At 43.8% G+C, this 27,748-nt stretch overlaps 1 protein-coding gene across 5 annotated transcripts in view; it reads left to right on the top strand.

Moving 5' to 3' along the window:
* The window catches only part of SCYL3 (SCY1 like pseudokinase 3), a 41,706-nt gene that overhangs the window by 11,479 nt on the left and 2,479 nt on the right, over positions 1-27,748 (top strand). For 4 of the 5 annotated variants that reach the window (XM_032389315.1, XM_032389313.1, XM_032389312.1 and 1 more), the window contains exons 3-12: positions 2,757-2,942; positions 4,884-4,997; positions 6,917-6,973; positions 8,152-8,254; positions 9,468-9,579; positions 11,391-11,468; positions 13,821-13,960; positions 15,332-15,516; positions 24,948-25,119; positions 27,588-27,746. In XM_032389315.1, the coding sequence (XP_032245206.1) occupies positions 2,757-2,942; positions 4,884-4,997; positions 6,917-6,973; positions 8,152-8,254; positions 9,468-9,579; positions 11,391-11,468; positions 13,821-13,960; positions 15,332-15,516; positions 24,948-25,119; positions 27,588-27,746 (1,306 nt within the window). The remainder of the gene's footprint in view (positions 1-2,756; positions 2,943-4,883; positions 4,998-6,916; positions 6,974-8,151; positions 8,255-9,467; positions 9,580-11,390; positions 11,469-13,820; positions 13,961-15,331; positions 15,517-24,947; positions 25,120-27,587; positions 27,747-27,748) is intronic. The other variant, XM_032389316.1, reaches the window with a different exon arrangement.

Genomic DNA, 27,748 nt, shown 5'->3' with positions numbered 1-27,748 from the left:
TGCAGTACTCTGTCTTGAAGTATATTTTCTCTGATAAGAATATATTCACTCTAGCCTTCTTATGCTTACTGTCTTAATGGTATATCCTATTCTGTCCATTCAGTTTCTATCCATTTACCTATCTCTGTCTTTATATTTAAAGTCAGTCTCATAGGCAGCATATTGTGGTCTTCCTCTTTTCTTAATTGGAATGTTTAGATATTAACATTTCGTGTAATTATTAGTGTTGTTGACTTTATTTGTTATTTGTTTTCTATTTGCTCCCTTTTGAATTTTGTTCTTCTGTTCCCCTTCTCTTTTTTTTGGTTTATTTAAATAGCTCTTAGTATTTCATTTTACCTTCATTTTTCAGCTACATTTCTTTATACTTTTTAATGGTTGCACTAAGGATTTCAGTTTAATAACTAGCTCTTAATCATCTATCTGTGGTTAGTATTGTACCAATCACATAAAACGTAGATGTCTCCAGCCCCAGCCCTACTGTCCTTTTGTTACATACACATCAACTGTCTACACACACAGATACACGGTTAACCCTTGACCAACACTGGGGTTAGGGGTACTGATTCCCCGCAAAATTGGAAATTTGTGTATAAGTTTTGACTCCCCCAAAACTTAACTACTAATAACCTACTGTTGACTGGAAGACTTGTTGATAATATAAACAGTCAATTAACACATCTAATGTGATACGTATTATATACTGTATTTTTACAGTAAGGGTAAAGAAAATGTTATTAAGAGAGTCATAAGGAAAATCCATTTACAGCACTGTGCAGTGTTTATTGAAAAAAATCTGCATAGAAGTAGATACAGAGTTTAAACCTGTGTTGTTCAGGGTCACCTGTACATCACACACATATAAACCTCACTCAGCAGTGTTGTGGTGTCTGCTCTAAATAGTCATACATCTTAAATAAGAAGTAAAAATGTAGCCTTCGAATCGATCCTGATATTTACCATTTCTAATGCTCTTCCTTCATTTCTGGAGATCCACATTTCCCTTTGGTATCATTTCCTATTCAGCTTGAAGAGCTTCCTTTAGCATTTTTTAGAGAGCAGGTCTTCTGGCAATAAAACTTTTCTGTTTTCCATGATCAAAAATGCTTCTTTTTTACTTTTTTTTTTCCTGTAGGATATTTTTGCTACATTATTCAGGGTTGATACTGTTTTTTCTGCCAGTGCTTTAAAGGTGCTCCCCTTTGTCTTTTGGCCTCTGTGTTTTCTGATGAGAGATTGTCATTCCCCTCCACGTAATATGGTTTTTTTCTCTAGCTGCCTCTGAGATTTTTTATTTATCTGATTTTCTCCAGTTTGATGATAATGTGTATAGATGTAGTTTTCTTTGATTTATCCTGTTTGGTGTTCAGTGAACTTCTTAAATCTGTAAACTTAAGTATTTGGCTGAATTTGGAAAGTTCTCAGCCATTACATTTTTTATGTCCCGGTTCTTTTCTTCTCTTTCTTGGGACTCCAGTTATATATGTTAGACCTTTTGTTATTGTCACACAGTTTCTTGATGCTATGATCACTTAAAAAAAATAAAGAACTTTTTCTCTTTGTTCTTCAGATTGGTTAACATAGCCAGGTTCACTGACGCTTGCCTCTACCATCTGCATTCTGTTATTGAGTGCATTCATTGAATTAGTTTCTAATATTTTATTTTTCCTTCCTAAGACTTCCACTTATTTTAAATAACATTTCTTTCTCTGCTGAGAGCTTCTTTCTATTTATTTCCTGTTTTCCTTTACCCCTAGGGAAGAATGGTTATAATATAATGGTTAAGCTGCTTTAAATTTTTTCTAATAATTCTAATATCTTGTCAATCTTGGGATTGATATTTGTCAATCTTTTCACTTTTTTATGGTTCTTTGTTGAGTAAAACTATTTTGGATTGCATCCTGGACATTTTGAATGTCACGTTGCATAGACTCTTGGTTCTGTTAAAATCTTCTGGAGATTATTGATGTTTTTGATTTAGCAGGCGGTTGATCCCCTTTGCTTCAGGCTTCAAGTTTTCTAACTACTCTCCTCCCACCCTTCCTTCCTGAGCGTGGTAGTTCAAACCTCAGTTCATTTCTCAAAAGTTTGCTCCGCTGGTTTGGGTCTGTTTTGTCCAAGTTTCCTTGGTTCAGGAGTTAGTCTGAGACCTGTGTGGGTATACAGATAACCAGAGCATCTCCTTCTCCAGTTCTTTCGCCTCTGGGATATCCTCATACTCAGGCTTGTCTTGGCTCCTTTCTGTCCTTCTTCTGGCCAGAAGGATGGCAAGGTCTCTGTCAGAGTTTTAGCCATCTTTGCTACCCTGCTCTGCGAGTGGGGCCTGCCTTCAGTTCACAACTGTGAGAAGGGCCAACCTGACACCAGAACACGTACTCCCACTGCTGTCTCTTCTCCTAACTTTGACTCCGCTGCGTAATCTGCGTGCTTTTTTTACTTTGCCAAGTTCTCGGGTCATTGTTTTTGGTACTTTGTTCAGAGTGTATGGCAGTAATCATTGGGAGGCCTGGGCTCCTAGGGGCTTACACTGTCGTAAGGGAACCGGAAGTCTCTATAGATTTATTTAAATGTTGGTAAAGTGAATGAAGTCAGAACAGGTCGTAGATTTTCCTGTGCCTTATTTGAAGTTTAGGGGGGTAGGTGAGGAGCTGGGAGGGACCTTGAATGCAAGTATACATGTTCAGACTCTGACCGCGATATGTTAGTCTGGTTCTGAGTCATTAACTCTACCAACCCTTCCATTTGTATTTTTAAAGCATTTGAAGACACTTCGTCACCCTTGCTTGCTAAGATTTTTATCTTGCACTGTGGAGGCAGCTGGGATTCATCTAGTCACTGAGCGAGTGCAGCCTCTGGAAGTGGCTTTAGAAACGCTGTCTTCCGCAGAGGTCTGTGCCGGGATCTACGACATACTGCTGGCTCTCATCTTCCTTCATGACCGAGTAAGTAACCCGGACACTGTCTGCCTCACCAGCCTTGCTACAGACCGGAGGGTTGATGTGTGTGGTAGTGCTTTTAAGGTATGGGAGGTACAGAAATCATAAGTTGCTATTCTTACTTGAGTCTTCCGGAGGAAAACAAGCACCTTGGAAGGCACCAGAAGGGCTCCAGACAGGTGGTTTGTGGAATGGGCAGGGGCTTCTCCAACCCTGGGCAGTTTTTTATAGAACTTTATTTCGGTTTACTATTGTCTCCCTCTAGTTTGGGGGAGTCTTTACCTAAAAATACCTGCAGCTGGTATTACTGTTCTTAAGACAAAGATAAAGCCTTGACACTGATGTTGCTGTGGACCAGAGTTCCTATTTGGTCCCAGTTTTGTTACATTTTAGATTTTGAAGGAAGAAATGACCATTTCTTAGAAAAAGGCAGAGCTTCACACACCCCTTCTCATTTGAGTGGGTGGTGCTACTGAGGGCAGCGTCTTTTTTTTTTTTTTTTTTTTTTAAGGTTATTTATTTATTTGAGGGAGAGAGAGCGAGCACTAGTGGGGGGAGGAGCAGTGAGAGAGAGAGCAGCAGGAAGCTCCATGCGGGGCTGGATCCTGGAACCCCAGGGTCACGACCTGAGCCACCCAGGCGTCCCAAGAGACAGCCTCGTAACACTGTGGTCAGGTTTGCTCTTAAGGGGTAAGGGTAGAGTGCCTGTGTTTACTTCTGGCCCATTTCTTGACAGTATTATTGAGCTATTTCTTAATGGAGTACTAAGGCCTTTGGCAGCCCTCCAAGATTAAAAATTACTGGTCACAAGTTAGAAACACTTGCATTTGACCCATCTCAGTGTATGTTTTTTTTTGTTGTTTTTTTTTTAACTTTTTCTATTAATGGGAGACCGATTCCAAATATCACTTTGGATTTATTGTCTCTTAAAAGTATGTCTAAGATTCATACAAAGAAGAATTAGTGCTTCACATGGAGGACTATTTTCCTTGTTGGAGAAAGTACACGCACATGGTAGAAAGTTTGACTAGTGTGAGAGTGCATGTAGGGAAGAGTAAGCCCCCCACCCTGAATCCAGCACCCCACCTCTCTCCAGAAGCAACCATGGTGATCAGCCTATTAGTCCAGAGATGGTCGGTGTGCATATAAACCAAATGTCCCTGTGCTTATTCTCCTTTGTTTTTTCTCAAATGTAAAAACACCATACATACTATTCTGAACCTTACTTTAGAATATATGTATATATATACAATATATATATATTGGAGTGTTTCCTATCAAAATTTGTACATACTTGATCTAATGAGTAGAATATTTAAAATGCCCTTGTCTACTGAAATGATTTCTGGTTCAGGAAAAAAACACACTTCAATCCTATTCTCATTTTCTTCTTTCTTCTCATTTATTTGACTATTATTTTTTATAGTTTTAAATTTTGGCACTTCTGTGGTCTGTGGGGTATTTCTGGTGGTCCTTATTCCATTTTCCTCTTCTCTGGGCAGGATTTTTAAATGCCTACTGACAAGATTTCAGGTGAAGTGGATCTGGGTTCGTGATAGAATGTAGGTGAGGAAGAATTTAGAGGAGAAAAGTAATACAATAACCTATGGGAGCAAAGGTAAACTTTATCTTTTAAAGGATGGAAGCAAACGATGTAGGCTATAAAGACTTGTAACCTCACACTTAAGGAACCGTCGGTTCTCCTGATACCCATGGAAGCGGGGATGTGCAGCCAAGGAAAAGCCCTTTCATTACACTTCCCTGTTCTCCAACCTCATAATGCTTAAGCAGGCTTATTCAGTCTGTCATTCCTTAAAGTTGTACTTCCATTTATCATGCCACGAGTGGGATGACTTGTCCTATCTCTTTTTGGTGTTCAGTATTTAGTTTTTTAAAACTCCTGCTTCAAAATTTCTAGTGGCAGCCTCCTCCTGTTCTTTTTTCCAGGGACACCTAACACACAACAATGTCTGCTTATCATCTGTGTTTGTGAGTGAAGATGGGCACTGGAAGCTCGGAGGAATGGAAACCGTCTGTAAAGTTCCTCAGGCCACGCCCGAGGTAAGCCAGGGGATGGGCCCCCTGTGTCATGCAGAATTTTTGATAGCATTTTGGTATGTGGTTTTTACCTGGGGATTTTCCTTCAGTGTTAGAGTGATCTTAGATTTGGAGACTTGACTTTTTTGTCAGTGCTCATATTCGCAGAACGGTAGGGGTTTATTCTTCAGAGGGGCCCCAGCCTTCATTTCTTCTTGTCTCCTCATTTGGTAGCTGAGGAACTTGAGACTGAGAGGTAACCTGGCTCGGTCAAATTTTTAATTAAATGTTCCTGCCTTCTGCTCCTCTACTACCCTGTACTTAATCACACCACTTAATGTTTAATATTGAAATTACCTTTGTGTGTCTATTTTTTTTACCACTGTTTGACTTCGTGAGGGTGTGAGAGTCTCTTATATTTGTATCTTTACATCTCTCCCTAGAATAGTGCCTGGCATGCATCAGGTACTGAAGAAACGTTCATAACAACCGTCACGTTGTCCAAAGTCACACGCTGTGTCCTGACAGCTGGAGTTAGGACCCGTGCAGCTTATTAACTCCTCCCAGTGGGCTGTGTTGTTGCTGCCTCTGTACCCCGAACTGGTTTTGTCTGACCAAGATCTACAAATTTCCCTCCTAGGTTGATGAACCTTCCTCTTCTGTTTTGTTTCTTGTTTTCACCATTTTGCATGTTGCCACTAGACTTGCTCTTTCTGAAAAACAGAACAAAACAAAACCAACCCCATCCCGGCAGCCCTACTGAAGTGGCAGCTCGCGACCTGCTGGCTCTGTCTGGTTTCCCCTGTTCTCTTGTGGGGCTTCCACACATGGGCCATGTTAAGTGTGCACCTTCCTGGGCTCTTGCCCAGTTCAAATGCTACTTCCACCACAGAGATGCTCCTGTGGTAATATTTCTGCCCTAGTCGATCCCTTTCTTCTCAGAATTCACCTTACATCTAATTAGTATAACAGCACGTAATTCATCCTGTGACCAGTGTTCCAAATTCTTTACCATGGCGTGGAAGGCCTTCCGCAAGCTCTTCCCCAGCCTCCCTTCAGCGTCACGTACCACTTCCAGTTACTGAGCTGCACTCTGGTCTCCCCGAGTTCTCGCAGGGGTGGTTCTCCCATGCCCTCTTCTTCCCTTGTGTGCCCTTCTGTTGCTGGGATGCCTCGCTTCCCCCGGGCTCTCCGGAGAGTGGAAGATGAGCTGAAGTCTCAGATCTAGCTAAGTCTCTTTGTGAAGCCCTCCTCGGGGTATTCCCTACCCAACGAAATTCGTCCCTCCTTCTGTGCTGCCATGGCACTCAGCACATCACTGAAATTCTTAATTTACGTTCTAGGTTGTGAGCACCCGGCTGGGGGCAGGGAATTTACCATATTCCTTTTGTATTTCTCGTGCCGTAAGTGGTGTTTGGGACATAGAAACTCTTGAAAAATAATCTTTGAATCAGTGAATGAATGTCCTTGATCTGTGGATGTCATCTCTGTAGCTAATAAGGTCCTCAACTTTGGTATCTCACGTGGCAGTGAGCCTTAAGATTGACTTGATTCAGTCGGAAGATTAATAATAGATTTGTTCTATGCTAGAAAAGCCTTTTATTTGTTAATAACTAGGCAGGATGAGAAAGACGTATTCCTAAGTACTAGTGGAGGGAAGTGAGACGCAGAGATGCCTCTGAACAGCAGAGGGCGCCCTACCCGGCTGAAGGGGAGAGGCAGGGAACTAACCTGTCTTTTCCACTGAGCCTCCTGCTGTGCCAGGTACTGTATTCACGTTTTTTAATGAGCAAGATTTCCCATGTGCGTATTTAACATGTGGCATTGGTGTGAAGGCTTCATGCTGCTGTTTCCATTGCTGGTTGCTTCTGTAACTTGCTGTAAGAGATTGGTTCACCAGACCTGTGTATGAATTATTTTCCTTAATTTATTTCTCTGTCTAGTTTCTGAGGAGTATTCAGTCAGTCAGAGACCCAGCATCTATCCCTCCTGAAGAGATGGTAAGATGACATGCTTCAGCTGTAACGAAGGCTTCTTTGTGTAACTGAGTGTGCAACTTAAAAGAACCTTTCGTCTGCCCCCTCTTTCTTGGCCAAGCTGCGGACGCCTCAGAATGCCTTTGGCTGGACAGCTTCTCAGATTAATCTTATCACCACAGCAGGGAGCCTTTTCCCTGACAGTCCGCTTACATTTTTGGTGGTACGGACACCTAGGATACCGTGTAAAGACAGGGTTGGTGCTTCAGACCCATTTCAGGGTCTTTGTATTTTGCTGGAAGCCCGAAGAGCTGGGGACGCAACACTCCAGCCCTTCCTTTGCTTCCCCGAAGCCATTCATCGGCCTGTCGGTTATTGGTTAGGACGCCACGAGACCTAGAAGAGTGATGATTGGCATTAATAATCTTGAGTGACAAAGGTTCCATCCACAAATTTCCCTGGTAGGTCGATGAACCTTTCTATTCTGTTTTGTTTCTTGCCTTCACCACCAGCTGCTGGTGAAGATTGTATTTACCAGTAAATACGAAAGAAGTTGCTCCCTCTAAATTTGTTTTTATAACTGCTGGAAACAGACTGCGATCCCCAAAGACATATTTAATGTGCTTTACAGGAAATACAAACCCAACTACAAACTTGAGTCTAGACCTAAGACTTGAAATAAATCCTGTTGATCCAAATCAGCACTATGTGTATGTATTAGTGTTTTTCAGACGGATTTGTGGTTTTAAATCAAGTTGTTAGAGGTTCTGACAAGCATTTTGAGGAAAAGGAGTAAAATAGAAAATATCATTAAGTGCTGTAGGTAGTAAGGCTAAGTATTGTTTTATGAAACTTTTGTTTCTGTTACGTGGGTCTTTATGCATATGTGTGTATATTACCCCCACTAACAGTAATCATAATAATAAACGTTTTAAAAATCTGGTTGCAGTCAAAAATATTTTTGAAAGCCACGGACATATATCCTATTTAGGCCTTTTGTTTTCTTTTTGCCCTTGTTTGATATTTTTAAATCTTTGGTAAATTCCATTCACTCATAGTGTAGAAGCCTGTAAGCGAGTGGATGGTACTGTGAGGTTAGCTTGGAGTCTCATAAATGCAAACATGGGAGAGTGCTTCAGAGAAAACTTAGATCTGGTTTATAAGGCAGATTCTCTAGGTTTAATGATCTTTCCTGCTTTCAGTCTCCAGAATTCACAACCCTGCCTGAGTCACACGGACATGCCCGGGACGCCTTTGCGTTTGGGACATTGGTGGAAAGTTTGCTCACAATCTTAAGTGAACAGGGTGAGTCGGAGTTGTACTATTGCATCCACAGAATAAGTAGGAAGGTCATTCGCAGCCTGTTCTGTGTGGATTCAAAGGACCGCAGTCTTTGATCACAATAAGGAATCTGTTGCTTACCACATAACTTGTCTAGGGCAGATCTTAACAGCAGTGAGGAAAGAAGCTCTGATTTCTTTATTAAAAGCATTTTAAGTAGGAACCACCTTCAGCTCTGACTCTTAAGTATCCCAGGTTACTCTCGTGATACTTACTGGGATTGGTTCTTGTGGTCTGAAGCCTCTGTTCCTTAGTCAGCCACGTAAATGAACACTGTTAACTGATTGATGTGGAACCATCTGAAGGAAAGAGGAGGATTCAACATTTTTTATTAATCTAAATCAAGCTTAGCATTTCTTTGTCTTTATTCTTTCCAAGTCCTTTTGATATTTTTCTTCTTAATATAATGTACTTATTGCCTTTTCTTTTGTTGCCCCGGAGAGCCCAGGCTACTGAGCACATTGTTTTCTTCTCTTTTGAGCTCTCCAGAGGCACGCCTGGAGCCTGCTTCACTCTGCTCCAGCACCACCAGCCTTCAGGTGCCCGCCTGCCGCCTGGCCGGGGGTGCCTGCCCCGTGAGGCCCCTTGCTGCCCGGGATCGCACTGGGCCCAGGCTTCGTGCAGCTCTAATGCAGTTTCTTTCACCAGGTGTCTGCAGTGTTCTGAAGTTACAAGCATCATTCAGCTGCTGGCTCTAAATTGTCTCAGCCTAAAAATACTTGAGAATTACACCCTTAAGGCCCTAAGGCCGCCCTTGTGGGGATGAACTTACTACCCAACTGTGTCTGGAATGGTGGCAATTATGTACCATCCTTGGGAGATTAGAAAATACAGTCATTCCGATAACTTTTCGTTCTATGGATGAGGAACCCTGGTGGGAGAGGCCCGCAGACCTGCCACCTATTCAGCCGTCTTTAGGCCTGAGCTGAGCTAACCCGGACAGCCGGCCTGGACGTGAGGTGGCTCCGCAGGGCAGCCCCGGGGGGTGGGGGGGTCGGCTGTGTGAGCAGGTGAGTTTTCTACACCTGCCTTGGAGTCTGGCTTCTGCTTAGCAACAGCCAGGGCTTTGTTTGTTTGGGCTTTTACAGGTTGGTTTTTGCTCTCGTCAGTCTCCAGCTATAGAGGTCCTGGAAAGAGGGAGAAGGCATTGGAAACTAACTGTAGCTCTGGATTTCAGTTTCAGCGGATGTTCTCTCCAGCTTTCAACAGACCTTGCACTCAACCTTGCTGAATCCCATTCCAAAATGTCGGCCAGCGCTCTGCACCTTACTGTCCCATGACTTCTTCAGGTGAGGGCATCTGGCGGCCTTGGCTGGCTGTTTCCCTGCGGCTGGCCTGCTCTCGGACCTGGCGTTCCAGCCGTGGGGTTTGGGGGCCCCGGTCACGCGGTCCCTCCTGTGGTTGCCGTTCCCTGTCAGGAGAGGTTTAAATCACGTCCACGTGGGAAAACAGAGGGCAAAACTGGGCTGCCTCGGGTTCTTCTCACAGGAAGTTTGAGAAATCTTTAACTCTGGTGAAGGCTTGAGTTTAGAAGTTACAGCCAGGTCCCCTTAGGACTTGGGTTGGCTAGCGGTTTGCAGCTGTAAAGGAATTGAGAAACTCTCTACTGCCATCGTGTTCTTGATAAGAATTTGTCATTGTTGAAAATTTTTCTTGCTGTGGGGAAAGGAGCTCATTTTTCTTCAGGCAGAAGATTGTCTTCTTGGTTTAGTAATACATGATGGAAGAGAAGCACAGAAGTCTAAAGGGAGGGCACGATAGAATGGTAATACTGTCGCTGGATTCAGAGATGTTTTTGAACCTCTCTTCAAGGTCAGTTTTAATTATGTGTCCTCCACCTTTTCATTTCCACGACCCAAAGGTTAATTTCACAGTCGCAACTTTTATTAGCACAATTGATCTTATGTCCATTTTGAAACGAAAAGACCCTTACTTGTTTGCGGTTGGAGAGCTGAGAAAAACCAGAGTGGAGGGAAAGCTAACGTTCTCCTTGGAGGGGGTGAATTACCTCTAGGGTAGGACAAGGGGCCATATTATTAAACAGGGCAGAGAGGTAGTTTCACTATAGCTATTAGGATTTTATTTGTCATTTACATTTCAAAGAAACTGTTCAAAACCTTGCCCATTACAAGATTCTTCTAACCAAGGCATTTCTGTGTCCTTTTGGATAATATCGTACTAGTATTTTATTTACCTTGATATAAGATCTCTACAAAGAACAACCCTTTACAGTAAGTAGATTATCTCATCACTGTGTGGTAAGAGTTCTTTAGTAAGAATTGTACTTTAAGCAGAGATGGGAGAGAAAGCCAAAGCCCACACCAGCTACCTCTTCCTGAACTCTGATGGTTACCTGTGAGACAACTTGATTAGACGTCAGTTAAGACATTTGTGTTTTTTCTCTGCTGCTAAGCCAGAGGGAAAGAAAGGGGTGTCTATGTAAGATGTGGAGACTCGGGGGGCTGCGTGCGGATGGCCCAGCAGCCTCGTCCTGTAGGACGGGAGCACGGGAGCAGCACTCCCTTGGAGCTGAGCAGTGTGCAGCCTCACAGGCCCTGTGGGGAACCCACAGCCCCTCCCCCTCCCCCCTGCCTGGCTGAGAAAATGGCTTCACGGCTTCGGGCAGGAGCAATGGGAAGATTCCAGTGACTGGCACGAGAGATGCCTCTTTCTCCAACCCTCTCAGAGTTCTTACTTCACTAGAGCAGACTGGAGATTTCAACGACTGTTTGCAGTGCTTGATCACCCCAATACCACTGCTCCCAGGACAGTTCATTTCACCACATCCTGTTGCAACAAAAGCTCAGACGACTCTTGATTGCTCAAACCACCGGGTTTGTGGGTGTTTGTTTACACACCGTGTGCGTTGAAGCATGTATCCTCTTCACAGATCTCTTTGCTGTTCTTAAAATGCTGGTTTCTCTGGCTGGTTCATAGCATTTGTCTCATGAGCTACTTAGTTATAATAGTCTTCTAAGCGGCCCGGGAGAATGTTTCCTTGAATATTAGCATAGTGTGGTCTGTGCTTATGGCTTCAGTATTTAACATGCCTTCTCTAATCTATTGTCCTGCATATTTTTTTTTTCTCTTTGGCATTTAGGAATGATTTTCTAGAAGTTGTGAATTTCTTGAAAAGTTTAACATTGAAGAGTGAAGAGGAAAAAACTGAATTTTTCAAGTAAGTTCACAAAGTGAAGGGCTTAAAATTCAGTAACTTGGATTAAGTCTGTGTAATCACTTCGGGTGTTCTGGAGAGATGAGTCAGACGTTTACTTTCTCGGGCCAAGGTTATTGGATGTTTACTGTGTGTTGGCTTTCTGCTAGGCCCTGGGATGGACAGATGGTTCTGGTGGGGGAAACATGCAGACTGGTAGTCCTTAAATGGTGATAGAGCTTGCAGGGGGCGTCCTGAGACCCCAGAGGAGATAGAGGAGGTATTCTAGGCAGCGGGAACGAATGCACAGAGGCAGGGCGCGGTGCGTGCTGAGCCTGGCACACCTGGCAGCTGGGTCCTGTTGGAGGGCAGACTCCAAGGCAGGGGTGGGTGAGAGGTGGGCTCCCTCGGGTGGGGCAGTGAGAACCAGTGACACTGTTGGTAGGCAGTGGGCTTCAGGCATCGAAGCCGTGGCAGCGGGCTGTGAAACGGTTAAATCTGCCGAGGCGGATCGCTCTGTGGTCTGTGGAGGGCACGGATTGATTTCTTAGGGACCTGGATCGGTTGGTAGACCGTGGCAGGCGTCGATGGTACAGCGAAGACACAGACCAGAAGGACTTCCACCGTCAGATTGGCAGGCCCTTAGGGTGATCCCAAGAGCGTTAGAGAATCCTGGAGGAGAGGCCCCAGAGCGCCCGGAACGTGAAGAGTTTGGGGTCAGGGTGTCCCTGCCCAGTGTGCGTCTGTAGACGGACATGTGCACGGGCATTTGGCCGGGTGGGCCTGAGGCCCGGGAGAGACAGCGGCGGCCACGGAGCCAGCAGTGAGGACCAGGGTGCACAGCCTGCCGTCGGCGACAGTTTCCCAGAGCAAGCGGAGGCGTGGGGAAGACCGAGCGCCCAGACTGTAACCCTGGGGCCGCCGCCCAACCTCGTCCGGGGGTGGCTGACCAGTGAGACAGCAGCGGTGGTGACGGGAGGTTCGGAGAGTGCCCGGAAGCCTGGTGGTCCCGGCAGAGGCACGTTCGGAAAGGTCGGGGGAATCCCTGTTCACTGAGGAGTTGGGGGAGCAGCGGCGGCCTCATCTGAGGAGGAGCCGTTGGAGCGGAGGGAGCCAGGCCGCAGTGAGCTCAGAAGTGAACGGAAGGTGAGAAAGTGGACTGGGTAAAACCTCCTGAGGAAGTTCGGAGAAGAGAGAACACAGAATAGCCGAAGAAGGGAGTGGAGATGGTAAGGACGTGTTTAGGACGCAAGAGATGTGAGCAGGGGTGTAGGCTGAGGGAGCAGGGCTTGGGGAAGAGAGCTGTGGCCCCGGAAGAGGTCGGGCTGTGGGGTGACAGTGGCTGGGCGCAGTGGGAAGTACGAGGAGGCCCCGCGTCCCGGGGACCTGGGGAGGAGGCGGGGACGTAGACCCGTTAGGTCACGGTGGCCTGTTTGCTCAGGCAGTAGGAGGCAGGACGGCCTGCTAACGGCGACCGTGTAGGGGGAGGTTACCACTGTTACTTCTAACACCTGGGTCTTTTTTTCTTTTTTTTTTTTTTGGAGAGAGAGAGAGACAGAGAGCAGGGGTTGGGGCAGAGGGAAAGGGAGAGAATCCGAAGCAGACCCCCGCCCTGCAATGCAGAGCCTGACACGGGGATCTGTCTCATGACCCCGAAATCATGACCTGAGCCGAAATCAAGAGTCAGCTGCTTATCCAACTGAGCCATCCAGGGGTCCCAAATATCTGTGTATTCTTTTTTTTTTTTTAAAGATTTTATTTATTTATTTGACAGAGAGAGACACAGCGAGAGAGGGAACACAAGCAGGGGGGGTGGGAGAGGGAGAAGCAGGCTTCCCGCGGAGCAGGGAGCCCGATGCGGGGCTCGATCCCAGGACCCTGGGATCACGACCCGAGCCGAAGGCAGATACGTAACAGCTGAGCCACCCAGGTGCCCCCATCTGTGTATTCTTAACAGAATGCTCTTACATGTGTTATTTTAGGAAGTTTAGTAACAAAAGCCTGTATTTTTTTTACTGTGGGAACTCTAGATAATCTTATATCCTACATTTTTTTAAATTTGAAGTAAGTCCTTTTAACTGACTAGGAAGCTTCTGGCTTATTGGGGAAAAGGAGGACACTGGTGCTGCAAATAAGGGGCAATTTGTTGAAACCTTTCATAACTCAGATCGGAGCTTGTCTGTGTGCTGGCAGCCTGGTCTCACACCCGCTGCATTTTTCCTAAAAACCTTGGAACCACCTGTTCACCTTCCCTGGCCACATTCCACAGTGCCTCACTGTGACAGAAGTCGGAGAGGGCTGTGTGTGTCTGAAGTGTACAAGGAAGTGGATACAGTGTCACCACCAGGTTCCCAGGCTCTTCTTCTGTGCCCTCAGATTCCTGCTGGACAGAGTCAGCTGCTTGTCAGAGGAGTTAATAGCCTCACGGTTGGTGCCTCTTCTGCTTAATCAGTTGGTGTTTGCAGAGCCGGTAGCAGTTAAGAGTTTTCTTCCTCATCTGCTTGGCCCCAAAAAAGGTGAATTTTTTTCAAAGGATTATTGGTCATTAAGGAGTTTGGGCATTATTAGTCCTTATTTGAGCCGAGTGAGATTACTGCCTGGTGTAGTTAGATATGTCTCTAAAAACAATTGTTGGCCCCTCAGGTGATCATTTTGACTCAGACCTGGGTACCAGAGCCCACTGGGTAAATAAGGAGCATCTCCTGGAGAGTCAGATTTACTGTAGAAGGGTAGCATATTGAAAAATACACACACACACACACACACACACAGGTAGGACTAGAATAGGAGATGCACATGATGGAGTTTTAGGATAAGGAATCCATCTTCACAGGACTTGCATTTGCAGTTAGGCCTGTGCTTTCTGACTTCCCAAGAGCAACCCATTTATTTTGTATTTTCAGTGGAAAGATTGAAAAGCATGGAGATCACTTTCCTACTTAGAACTTCTGTTTTTTTCTGAATGTGAAATGAGGTTGTTATTCTGATACTCTAACTTTATAAGCACTGCAGATGGTAACACCTCAGGCTAGACAGGACAGCATTAACAGTCTGTAGGATCTCGTGTTAGGTGGAATTCTGCCTTCAGAACTTTTCTTTGAAGATCTTGATCCAACAAAGAAGCATTATAGGTAACTATTTTACAACATAGAATTTCCTTATATTCTTTGTCATTCCCCGACTTGTTTTTTTTCATCGACGTATAGTTGACACAGCGTTATGTTAGTTTCAGGTGCACAGCACACTGTCCAGTCCCTGAATTTTTCTTTATAGCTCAGTCATTCTCTTACTCAGTAGATCTTAGAGGGGGTGCTTCTGAATCACCTGGGGAGCTTTTTACAAATTTTGCCTGCATGACTCTGGTAGCGGGACAGAGCCAGGGCAGGACTCTATCGATACATATTTGTAAGGGTCCCCAAATGATTATGGTGGGTGTCTCTGATAACCACCGCCATAACTAGCAGGAAGAGAGGATCACCCAGCTTCAAGTCCCGTTGTGACACTTACCACCTCCTGGTTTAGCAGATAAAATTGAAGCAGCAGTATTGATCTAATCTAGTGTATGAAATTCCTCATTGACTAAACAGAAACATATACAGAGTTACTGATTCAGGAGTCTATTAAAATATAAGCTTTCTTTGTTGCTGATTAAGTCTGGTAGAGTATTTCAAAAATATTTCTACAAGGTCCAGTGTATTGAAGATAATTGAGCCTTGAGTAATTGGGGTCAACCAAAAAGGTTTCCTTTGGTTTGGGGCATAAGAATTTAGAAGAGTACTTAGACTGTGTGTCAAGCTGTGGGCTCAGTTTATGAATTACCCTTTGTGCTCCTTTCATGGAAATGACAGTTTGCCTTTTCATCTGTAATTACCTCTGATCTGGGGTAGACAGCGCACGGGGAGACACCCCTTGCCTGCTGTCGCCGGCCCTGTTCCAGTCGCGGGTGATCCCTGTGCTGCTGCAGCTGTTTGAGGTGCACGAGGAGCACGTGCGGCTGGTGCTGCTGTCTCACCTGGAGGCCTACGTGGAGCACTTCACTCAGGAGCAGCTGAAGAAAATCATCTTGCCACAGGTCAGAGATGGCCGGCGAGGAGGGCTGGGGAGAGCGGGCACGGCTAACGTGGGGGCTGAAAGGAAGCCGAGGGTTTGGAGCAGGAAGATCCTCGCTTCGGAGGCTCTGAGCAGCAGCTGGGTTTCAAAGCTCCTGGCACACAAAGGGCTGGAATCAGATTGCATTTCCATTCCCCTCACACAGGCAAATCAACTGAACTAACATATTTGGTCTTAACCTGGGAAAACTAATTCTGTTTGCTAATTCTTTGGGGAAAAGGAACAGGAATCCTTTGTGGATGCTTTGTGACAGAAACTGTTAAGTGTCCACAATTAAATACCATAAAATAAATTATAACTGGGGAGCATGAGATGATTCGGACTCGTGGTTTCCAGCCTATTTCTTAGCCGCTGGGGAACTGTGTAATGGTTCCCCCGCGCGGGGGATCCAGCTTTATACTGGTTTGCTGGGACTCATAGAACAAATTACCACAAACTGCCTGGCTGAAAACAATAGAAATCTGTTCTCTCCGGGTTCTGGAGGCCGGAAGTCTGAAATAACCGTGTCTGCGGGACTGTGCTTCCTCTGAAACCTCTAGGGGAGAAGCCATCCTTGCTTTCTTCCCCCTTCCTGGGAGCTCCCGGCAGTCCTTGACTTGGCTTGTAACTGTGGGTCATGCCAATCTGCCTCTGTTGTCATGTGGCCTTTTCCCCTCTGTGTCTTCACTTGGCCTTTTTAAAAAGACACAAGTCATTGGATTTAGGACCCACTCTAACCCAGTGCAACCTCATTTTAAGGTCACATTTTGGGTGGATGTGAATATTTAGGAGACAGTATTCAACTCAGTAGAAGGTTTTAAAAGATTTTGTCAGCCGTGTAGTAACTTTCAAATAATTTGTTTGCCTATGAGATTAATTGATTTGCAAATTATTCGTAAGACCTGGTTTTATGCCACGTCTTATGCTTGGGTCCTGGGGCCATAGAGGTCTATAACACCTTGCTTTCAAGGAGGTAGGAGGTGGGAAAGATAGGTGTTTGTTATCTGTTGCTGTGTCACAGACCACCCCAAAACTTAGTGCCTGAAATCAACAGTCATTTTTGTCTCACAGTTCTTTGGATTGACGGGCTCAGTTTGGGGATTCTTTCGTTGCACATGATGTCAGCTGACGAGCAGTCCCCTGGCACCTTGGAGGGGATGGCTGAAAGGCTAGGTTTAGCCGGGCCTCTCTTTCCATGTAGTCTCAGGACGTGTCAGGGCCTCTGTTCCCCTTTGTCATATCTCTAACAGTGTAGGTGGACTTCATACCCGGCTGCCCAGGGCTACGGGAAGCGCCAGAGCGGCCTTTCTGAGGCACAGGTTAGGAATGGACAGTGTCACTTCTGTTCCAGTCTCTTGGTTCAAGTGAGTCGTCCAAGTCAGCCCAGGTTCGTTAGGTGCTGGTTTACACAAGCACATGGGTACTAGGGGGACCATAGAGCGGAGGGGCTGGCTTTAGGGCCAAGCAACCACAAGATAGCACGTTGTGTTACTGTTACCCTGATGTAGTTGTGTCTGAAAATGTCGAAGAGGGACGGAGCACTCTCACTCTGAAATGGAGTTCTCGTAGGTCTCCGAATTGACACTGAGCTGAGCCCAAAGATTGAGTCAGCAGTGTGTGAAAGACAACGAAGGCTCTCCTCTGTAGGGGAATAACTTGGCCAATTTTTTAAAAAAATATTCTGTTTGAGAGAGAGAGAGAGAGTGCGGGCGCAAGTGGGGACGGGCAGGGAGAGAGAATCTGAAGCAAACTCCACACTGAGCGTGGAACCTGACCTGGGGCTCGATCCGACAACTGCAAGATCACGACCTGAGCCAAAACCAAGAGTGAGATGCTCGACTGACTGAGCCACTAGGCGCCCCACTGGGCCAATATTTATGTGCTACAAAGTTCACTTTGGTAGCAGTGTGGAAGATGGACTGTAGAAAGGGAGATCAGGTAGGAAACTATTAGAACAGTCCAGCTAAGAGAAGGCAAAGTCTGGGGAGGATGTGGGGACAGTGGTTATGGGAGAGGGACATAAAAAGGGTAGAAGGGTAGGACTCAGCTTCTCATGAGAGAGGCAAGGTTTGAGGATGACTCTTGGATTTGTGGCTTGGGTGGTTTGTTATTTTATAATTACCTTAGTGGTTGGAATTCTAATCATTTTCGAAAGAAACACACTTTATTTGTACAGCTTTGTTTTGAGAAAGTGCCTGATTTGTTAGCATTGGACCTGATAATTATCTTATTGAGTCTTGTTGGAAATCTTGATCTTAGATAAATGAGGTAACTAGACCAGAAAAATTAAGTGATGAGTCAAGTCATAATGAGAATTCCTAGAAGGAGCTGGCGCCAGCACCCAGGATTCCTGGTGCCCATGATGCCATGCTCCCGCCACTGGGGGGGCCGGTTACCCTGGCCCTCTGTCTGTCTGGCCGGTGCAGGTGCTTTGCACGCCATCTTCCTCACACAGGTCTTTGCCGGTTCAGAGCAAAGCTTCTCCTGAGACCTGCATGTGACTTGTCGTAGTTCAGTTTCTTTTGGTTGCAAGTAACTGAAGCCCACTTAAACGAGCTAAAGCAAAAAAAAAAAGACTTTAATAAAAGGATGTCAGAACTGCCTTACATGTAAATCAAGTGCAGCTGGGACTCAGCCACATGCTCTTCATTCCTTTCCTTTCTCTTTTGATCTGTCCCACTTTTGACTTTCCGAAGACTAGCTTTCATTGTTTGATGTACACATGGCCAAACATGGTTGTCCCCATAGCTTCCAAGTTTATTGTCCATAATTATAGCAAGCCACAGGTAACCAGTTTCTCCACATTCCAGTTAATGCTGGAAAGAGATCATAGTTGGCTTAGTTTGGGCAGGTGTTATGTGCATCAGATACAAAGACAGTTTTCCAAGTCCTATCCTTTTGCATGTGTAAAGCTGGGAAGAGGGGCAGGGGCTAGGGACGTAAGCGTGAGGGACGTAGACAAGTGGTTCTAAGTGTGCTCAGTAGACACCGCCTGTCTCTGAACTGTGTTTATGGTCCTGCAATGACGTGCGTACAGATAAGGAGAATGAACATGTAAAGCGGTCTTTTAATTGAGATATAATTTACATATAACCTATTAGTTTCAGGTGTACCACATGATTCAGTATTCGTACATATTGTGAAATGATCACCACAGTAAGACTTGTTAGCATTTGTCACCATACATAGTTTACTAAATTCCTTTTTCTTTGATGAGAACTTTTAAGATTTATGTTCTTAGCAACTTTATGCAATACAGTAATATTAGTGATAGTCACTATGCTGTATATTCCATGCCCATGACTTTTTTTTTTTTAAGATTTATTTATTTACTTGAGAGAGAGAGTGAACACGGGGAGGGGCAGAGGGAGAGATTGGCTTTAGCGGACTCTGCTGAGTGTGGAGCCTGACACGGAGCTAGATCTCACAACCCTGAGATCATGACCTGAGCCGAAACCAAGAGTCAGACACTTAACCGACTCTGCCACCCAGGGACCCCTGACTTATTTATTTCATAACTGAAAATTTGTACCTTTTAACCCCTTCACCCATTTTGGCCCCTCCTTACCATCCTCCTTCCTGTCTCTGGCACCACCAGTGTGTTCTCTCTATGAGCTTGTTTTGTTGTTGTTCTGTTATTTTATTTTTATTTTTAAAGATTTTTAAATTTTGGGGGCGCCTGGGTGGCTCAGATGGTTAAGCGTCTGCCTTCAGCTCAAGTCCTGATATTGAGCCCTGCGTTGGGGCTCCCTGCTTAGCTGGGAGTCTACTTCTCCCTCTGCCCACTGCGCCCCCTCCCTCAGCTCATGCTCGCTCGCTCTCAAATGAATAAATACAATCTTTTTTTAAAAAAGATTTTAAAATTTTAATTAAGTAATCTCCACACCCAACATAGGGCTTGAACCCACAACCCTGAGATCAAAAGTCGCACGCTCCACTGATTGAGCCAGCTAGGTGCCCCTGTTTTGTTCTTTTTACATTCCACGTATAAGTGAGATCATATGGTATTTGTCTTTCTCTCACTTATTTCACTCAGCATAATGCTCTCAAAGTCTATCCATGTTGTCGCAAATGGCAAGATTTTGTTTTTTATATGGCTCAGTGATACTCCTGTATGTATGTGTGTATAAAATCACATTTTCGTTATTCCTTCGTCCATTGATGGATACTTAGGTGTCCATATCTCAACTGTTGTAAATAATGCTGCAGGGAACATGGTGGGGGGGGTGTTAAGTGTAAATTAAGTATAAGTTAGTGTTTATGTTTTCTTTGGATAAAATCCCAGAAGTGGAATTGCTGGATCTTATGGTAGTTCTTTTCCTTTCTTTTCTCTTTCTTTCTTTCTTTCTTTTTTTTTTTACTTCTTGAGGAACCTCCATGTTGTTTTCACAGTGGCTGCACCGGGGCTCCCTCTTCCCACATCCTCACCAGCACTGTTACCTCTTGTCTTTTTGATAAAAGCCATTCTCATAGGTATGAGGTGATAGCTCATTTGTCCTGATACATCACTTTGACAATATCATTGACTGTACTCCGCATGCAGTGCCTGTTATTTCCATGACTTACTCAGGCCGTAATTGGAAGCCTGAGCCTCCCACTGGCCTTCCCCCCTTGTGCCCAACCTTGTTCGCCCTCCCCTCTGGCAACCATCAGTTTGTTCTCTGTATTTACAGGTCTGATCCTGCTTTTAGTTTGCTTATTCATTTGTGTGTTTTTTATTTTTTTATTTATTTTTAAAGATTTTATTTATTTATTAGAGAGAAAGAGTTCAAGCAGGGGGAGCAGCAGGGAGAGGGAGAAGCAGGCTCCCCACTGAGCAGGGAGCCCAACGTGGGCTGGATCCCAGGACCTTGAGATCACGGCCTGAGCCGAAGGCAGATGCTTAACCGACTGAGCCACCCAGGCATCCCTGTTTTGTTTTTTAGATTCCACTCATGAGTGAAATCACATGGTGTTTGGCTTTCTTAGTCTGACTTATTTCACTTAGCGTAATCCCCTTTAGGTCCATCCATGTTGTCGCAAATGGCATATCTCATCTTTTGTTATGGCTGAGTAGTATTTATATATGCTGCATCTTTCTTACCATTTGTCTCTTGATGGACACTTAGGTTGTTTCCCTGTCTTGGCTATTGTAAATAACATTGCAGTAAGCATGGGTCAAATTAGTGTTTGGTATTATTTCTTCTTTGAATGTTTAGGTATAATTCACTTGTGAAACCGTCTGATCCTGGACTTTTGTTTGTTGGGAGTTTTTTTTTTTTTTTTTTTAAAGATTTTATTTATTTATTTGAGAGCGAGATTGAGAGACAGCACGAGAGGGAAGAGGGTCAGAGGGAGAAGCAGACCCCCCGCTGAGCAGGGAGCCCGATGTGGGACTCGATCCCGGGACTCCAGGATCATGACCTGAGCCGAAGGCAGTCGCTTAACCAACTGAGCCACCCAGGCGCCCTATTGTTTGTTGGGAGTTTTTGGATTATTCGGTCTCCTTACTAATAATCAGCCTGTTCAGATTTTCTGTTCCTTTATGATTCAGTCTTAGTAGGTTGTATGTTTCTAGGAATTTATCCATTTCTTCTATTTTTCTAATTTGTTGGCATGTAATTATTCATAGTAGTCTCTTATCCTTTGTATTTCAGTGGTATCGATTGTAACATTCATTTCTGATTTTATTTGCGTCCTCCTTTTTTCTTGATGTGTTTAGGTAAGGTTTGTCAATTTTGTTTATCTTTTCAAAGAACCAGCTCTTGGTTTTGAATTTTTTTCTTTTGTTTTTTAGTTTCTATTTCATTTTTTCATTTATTCTTTTTCTAGTTCTTTGAGGTATAAAGTTAATGTTTGAAATTTTTTTGTTTCTTGAGGTAGGCATTTATCACAGCGAATTCCCCTCTTAGAACTGCTCTTGCTGCATCCCATAAATTTTGGTGTGTTGTTTTTCCATTTTCATTTATCTCATAAGGTTTTTTTTTTCTCCTTTGATTTCTTCTTTGACCCATGGGTTGTTTAGTAGCATGTTTAATCTCTATGTAGTTGTGAATTTCCCAGTTTTCTTCTTATAATTGATTTCTAGTTTTATACCATTGTGGTTGGAAAAGATGCTTTGATATGGTTTCAGTCTTCTAAATGTATTGAGACTTGTTTTGTGGCCTAACATGTGATCTGTCCTGGAAAATGTCCCGTGTGCACCTGAAAAGAATGTGTTTTCTGTGTTTGGATGGAGTGTTCTGTGTGTATCTGTTAGGTCCATCTGGTCTAATGTGTCATTCAAAGCCCTTGTTTCCTTGTTGATTTTATGTCTGATTTATCCATTGATGTAGGTGGGGTGTTGAAGTAACCTACGATTACTGTTACTGTCAGTTTCTCTAGGTCTGTTAATACTTCTCTATGTATGTGGGCACTCCTGTGGTGGGTACATAGGTATTTATTAATTATTATATCCTCTTGTTGGATTGATTCCTTTATCATTATGTAGTGTTCTTCTTTGTCTCCTGCTGCAGTCTTTGTTTTAAAGTCTATTTTGTCTGATACAAAGCATTGCCTCCTCAGCTTTTCTTCACTTCGAGGTGCATTGAATATCTTTTTTTAGTCCCTTCCCTTTCAGTTAGTATCTGTCTCTAGGTCTGAGTGTGTCTCTTGTAGGCAGCATATTGTGGGGTCTTGTTTTTTATCTATTCAGTCACCCTGCCCCTTTTGATTAGAGCATTTAGTCCATTCACATTTAAAGTAATTATTGATAGGGCGCCTGGGTGGCTCAGTTGGTTAAGCGACTGCCTTCGGCTCAGGTCATGATCCTGGAGTCCCTGGATCGAGTCCCGCATCGGGCTCCCTGCTCGGCGAGGAGCCTGCTTCTCCCTCTAACCCTCCCCCCTCTCATGTACTCTCTCTCTCTCTCATTCTCGCTCTCTCAAATAAATAAATAAATCTTTAAAAAAAAAAAAAAAATAATAAAGTAATTATTGATAGATATGTACTCACGGCCATTTTTAAAATTGTTTTCTGGTTGTTTTTATAGTTCTTCTCTGTTCCTTTCTTCTCTTGCTCTCTCCTGTTGTGGTTTGATGGTTTTCTAGTGTTGTGCTTGGATTCCTTTCTCTTTTACTTTTTCTGTATCTATTACAGGTGTTTGATTTGTGGTTACCATTAGGTTCACATATAAAATCTTATGTGCATAGCAGCCTATGCTAAGTTGGTGGTCACTTCAGTGCTTTCTTTAGAATGTTAAGTTTGAACTTAATTTTTACTCCCCTTTTATGTATATGAGGTCATATTTTACATCTTTTTTTGTGTGTTCCTTGACTGATTTTTGTAGATCATATTTGATTTTACTTCTTTTGTGTCTTAACCTCCACATTGGCTTAAAAGTGATTAATCTACTGCTTTTACTATATATTTGCTTTTACCTGTGAAATTTTTTCCTTTCATAATTTTCTTTTTTCTTTTTTTTTTTAAGATTTTATTTATTTATTTGACAGAGAAATAGAGAGCACAAGTAGGCAGAGTGGCAGGCAGAGGGAGAGGGAGAAGCAGGCTCTCCGCTGAGCAGGGAGCCGGACGTGGGGGTCGATTCCAGGACCCCAGGATCATGACCTGAGCCGAAGGCAGCCGCTTAACCAACTGAGCCACCCAGGCGCCCCCCTTTCATAAGTTTCTTACTATGGATTATGTCCTTTTCTTTCCACTCAAATAACTCCTTTTAACATTTTCTTTAGTAGGAAATGTAAAAGGCCAGTTTAGTAGTGATGAACTCCTTTAACTTTTGTCTGGGAAACTCTGTCTCTCCTCCTATTCTGAAAGATAACCTTGCTGGGTAGAGTATTCTTGGTGGCAGGTTTTTTCCTTTCAGTATTTTGATTATCATGCCATTCCCCCTGGCCTGCAGAGTTTCTGCTGAAAAATAAGCTCATAGCCTTATGGGATTTTACTTGTCTGTAACTGTTTGCTTTTTTCTTGTTGCTTTTAAAATTCTCTCTTGATCATTACTTTTTGTCATTTTAATTATAATGTGTCTAGGCATGGATCTTCTTAGGTTAATCTTGTTAGAGGGCCTCTTTGCTTCTTGGACCTGGATGTCTGTTTCCTTCCCCAGATTAAGGATGTCTTCAGCTATTATTTCTTCAAATAGGTTTTCTGCTTCCTTTTCTCCCCTCCTGTGGGATTCATGTAATGCCAGTGTTACTATGCCTGATGATGTCACTGAATTCCTTTAACCTATTCTCATTTTTTATTATTTTTTTCTTCTTGCTGTTCAGTTTGGGTGCTTTCCATTACCCTGTCATCCAGGTCACTGATCTGTTCTTCTGCATTCACTAATCAGCTGATATTTCCATTAGTATATTTTTTATTTACTGAATTCTTCATCTCTGATTTTTTTTTTTATATTTTCTACCTCTTCGTTGAAATTCTGCATTCATCCATTCTTTTCTCAAGTCCAGTGAGTATCTTTATGACCATTACTTCGAGTAAGGCATTTTGCTTATCTCCATTTCATTTAGCTCTTTGGTTGTGACTTTGTTCTTTCATTTGGGACATAATCCTTTGTTTCTTCATTTTCTCTCTCTTTCTACATATTAGCGTAGTCAGCTACATCTTGAAGGTAGTGGCCTTGTGTGGAAGAGGTCCTGTGGTGCCCTGAAGTGCATTCCCTGCCAGGTCATCGGTCGCAGGCGCTCCAGGGGTGTCTCCTGTGTGGGCTGTGTGTACCCTACTGTCGTGGCTGAGCCATGTCTGCCTTTAGCCCAGTCAGCTCTGGTGACCCACTTTGCCTGCTGTGGGCACACTGGACAGTGCGGTCCCTGCACTGTTGAGAGGCCGGAAGCTGCTGTGGGCTCATTGGTAGGTAGGGCCAGCGGTCAGACTACGTATCTGCAGTTAGCCCTTCTGCCACAGGTATAGGCTCTTGTCACTCTGTCTTTCGATTGGAGTATTTAGATTCTCCAAGAATTTGGAGAGTCCTCTACAGCCATAGCATCCTGAACCACCCTGTCTCAGCTGATCCGACACTAAGCTGGGTCAGGCCCGGTTAGTAGTTGCTGGGAGGTCTCCTCGGAATACTGGATGCTGTCAGCTTAAAAGAGCTGAGATCTCCAGAGCGCTCAGCTGCCTTTGGTTCTGGGCCAGGAGCAGACCAGCATCATGGACAAGTCTAGAACCTTTTATAGCAGTTTAACAGTAATTTTGTTATTTCCAGTGTATTTATTTTTGTTACTGTATCTTCAACAATGTATCAGACCGTGATTGATTGGGAGGGGAAAATACTGGTTCTTGACCACAGACAGATGGAGAGCTACTGACCTTGGACACCTATGTAAGAAACAAAGTCATCTGAGCAAGCAGTCTGATCGCAGCCCAGCCGCTTGTTTATGGGGAAAGAAGACAGGCAGCATGGCTGTGTACACTTACTACCTGATTTGCTCCTAGGTGTTACTGGGCTTGCGTGATACCAGCGATTCCATTGTGGCAATTACTCTTCACAGCCTAGCAGTGCTGGTGTCTTTGCTTGGACCAGAGGTGGTTGTGGGAGGAGAAAGAACCAAGATCTTCAAACGCACTGCCCCAGGTTTTACGAAAACGGTCGACCTTTCCCCAGAAGGTAAAAATGATTAAAAAGTATAGCTTTTTATTTTAAATGTTTAGATTTTTGACATTATACAAATAATGCAGGTGGGTTGTCTTCAGTCAAATGATACAGAGAATGGTAAAGAGTAATTTCCCTCTCCCAGTTCCTTCTGGGTGTGTAAGGTAACCAGTTTTAATAGTTTAGTGGCAATCTTTTCTTCCCTTTTTCTTCCCCACAAAGACACACAGATGTATCTTTATACACACATGCCCATATATAGGATTTTTTAACAAAACAATGAGAAAATACTATGTGCAATTCTGCAACTTAATTTTTTTGTGTAGTGGCTTATCAGGGACTTGTCTCCACGTCAATACATAGAAACAACACCTTTTTTGACAGCTGCCTAATATTTCATTGAATTCATTCAGTGGTATCCCTATTGATGGATATTGCTTTCATTTCTGGATGTTACATTGCTGCAGTAGAGGTCTTTTATGTACCTGTATCTTTATGTAGTTTGGCTTTTATTGCTAGAGGATAAAATCCCAGAAGTAGACCTACCGGGTCAAAGGGTATATATTTAAAATTTTAATAGATACCATCTGGCACGTTCTAAAAAGTTTGTAGCAACTTGTAACACTAGACGTTTAAGTTTTTCTGATGTTGATGGCCTTTTAGGTAAAAAGCTGTTGATTTTTAAGTACTTCAAGAAATCCTTATTTCTGGTCTGTTCTCATTGGATGTTACATGGGATGGAGCAGTGATTTCTGGTCTTTGTAGGCTGTAAAAGTCAAGAATAAGAATTTTATATCAGAGTCATTGCTTCCTTGGTCCTTGGTTTAACCCTGACTAGGATGGTGACCTTGTTAGGAAACGCAGATCTTGGATTCAGTTCTCACGGACGGTGAATTTGATAGCACAGAAACAGTCACAGTAGAAAAGAACTATCAGACTTTTCCCTAATTTTGATCCCAGGAGAGTCTTTAAAGCAACACTGGCTTCCTGAAGTTTTGATGAGTCCAGTTCTTCTTGGTGCTAATGAAGTCAGTGTCAGTCAGGAGCTTGAAGAGGGTGAAGAAGAAGCTGTGCCCCCTCTCCGACCAGGCTATGTTCATACTACATTGAGTGAATGAAGTCTGTGTGTGACTGGTTTTTCTCGTAGCAGAGTACACCAAACAGCAAATGAGAGATGTATTTATATTTCATACCAGAGGAATTTGGGGGGGGATGGTAGTAGTGGTATGTGTAGTTTTGAGATAAGACTGGGGAGTCCATCTCTGCGGGCGGCTTTGCATGTTGAGTTAGCAAGAACCCTGCTCCTCATACCTGTTGTATTTATTGGATGCAGTTTCCTAGTTCTGGACATTTTATATACTGTTGACCTATAATCTTAGTAAGAAACCAGAAGACACCAAAGCAGGAGTACCAAATGAATTTTTATTAAAATAGATGTTCCTGAAGACTTTATAAGACAGAATAAGGTCTAATCCCACTGACTTCCCAAATTAGTTAAGCTCTTCATCCAAGATGGCTGTTGAGCCCTGGCGGCAGCCTGCACTTCCCAGTTCCCAGTTAAGAGTGGCCCTTCTTCTGAGGGATGTGGGAGAATGCTGGGGAGGGGGCACGTATACAGGAGGGTACCCTTGGACTTTTTTTTTCTCCTTCTATTCTTCTGCAGTTTACCTATATGGTCAGACTTAATATGGGATAATACTAAAGCTTATGAAAAGGGTACCTCAGGGAAATAAGTCTGCGTGGAAGAGCATTGGAGAAGGGGACACTGGATAAGAGACATCGGTAGGCCCTCGGCAGGGAGGATGGTGGCAGAGCAAGCAAGAGGGTGCAGGGCTTGCAGAGGTCAGGCCGTGGAGGGCAGGCAAGGCCTCCCTGTGATGATGTACCCCAGGCAGAGGAAGTATTAAGCCAAAAATTTTGCTGGAATGTTTTTGACCAAAGCCCACTGTTGAGTATAAGCTTTCTGGTAAACCATTAAAGACAACATTTTTTTTTTTTTTTGAAACAATTTCCCCCCCAGCTGGGAGTTAAACATCTGCTATAACATAAAATTTATCAATTTTTAACTGTACCGTTTGTGGCATTAAGTACATTCACACTGGTGTGCTTGTACTCTTAGACTTTTTATTCTTAAAAGTAGAATCAATTATGATTTTAAATTGCCAAAATGTTCAAAGCCATTAACTTTTGTAAGTAGGTATCCTAAAGGTTATATCTAATCAACTCCTCAGCTAATGCTTGAATCCTTTCGAGTCCCTTAACATCATGTAGACACTCACCTGCCCTGAAACACCTTGAGGACTGGCAGTCCACTGCGTTAACAGGTGTGTTTCTTCAGATATCTGAAGATGCTCTCTCCCTGCAACTTACCTTTTAACTGTGTTAAATAGACCCATTTCCCTTAACTGTTGCTCACCTACCCTGATAGAGCAAGAAGCAATTTACTATCCCTTTTATTTTGGGGGGTTTTTGTTTATCTTCAGATTCTCCCCTGCATGTCGTCTGTAGCCAGCAGACTCAGATGGCGCCAGTCGTGGAGAAGCCCTCCTCTGGCACATTCCCTAAATGTTTCTTTTCTGGCAGCATGCCCATCAGCAAGAAGCACATACAGCAAGATTGCTACAATACTCTTTTACAGACAGGT

Source organism: Phoca vitulina, unplaced genomic scaffold (genome assembly GCF_004348235.1).
Source record: "Phoca vitulina isolate PV1807 unplaced genomic scaffold, GSC_HSeal_1.0 scaffold54, whole genome shotgun sequence".
In the NCBI taxonomy this organism is placed as follows: domain Eukaryota; kingdom Metazoa; phylum Chordata; class Mammalia; order Carnivora; family Phocidae; genus Phoca; species Phoca vitulina.
Note: the sequence above shows the minus strand (reverse complement) of the source record. Positions and strands in the feature narration are given on the sequence as shown.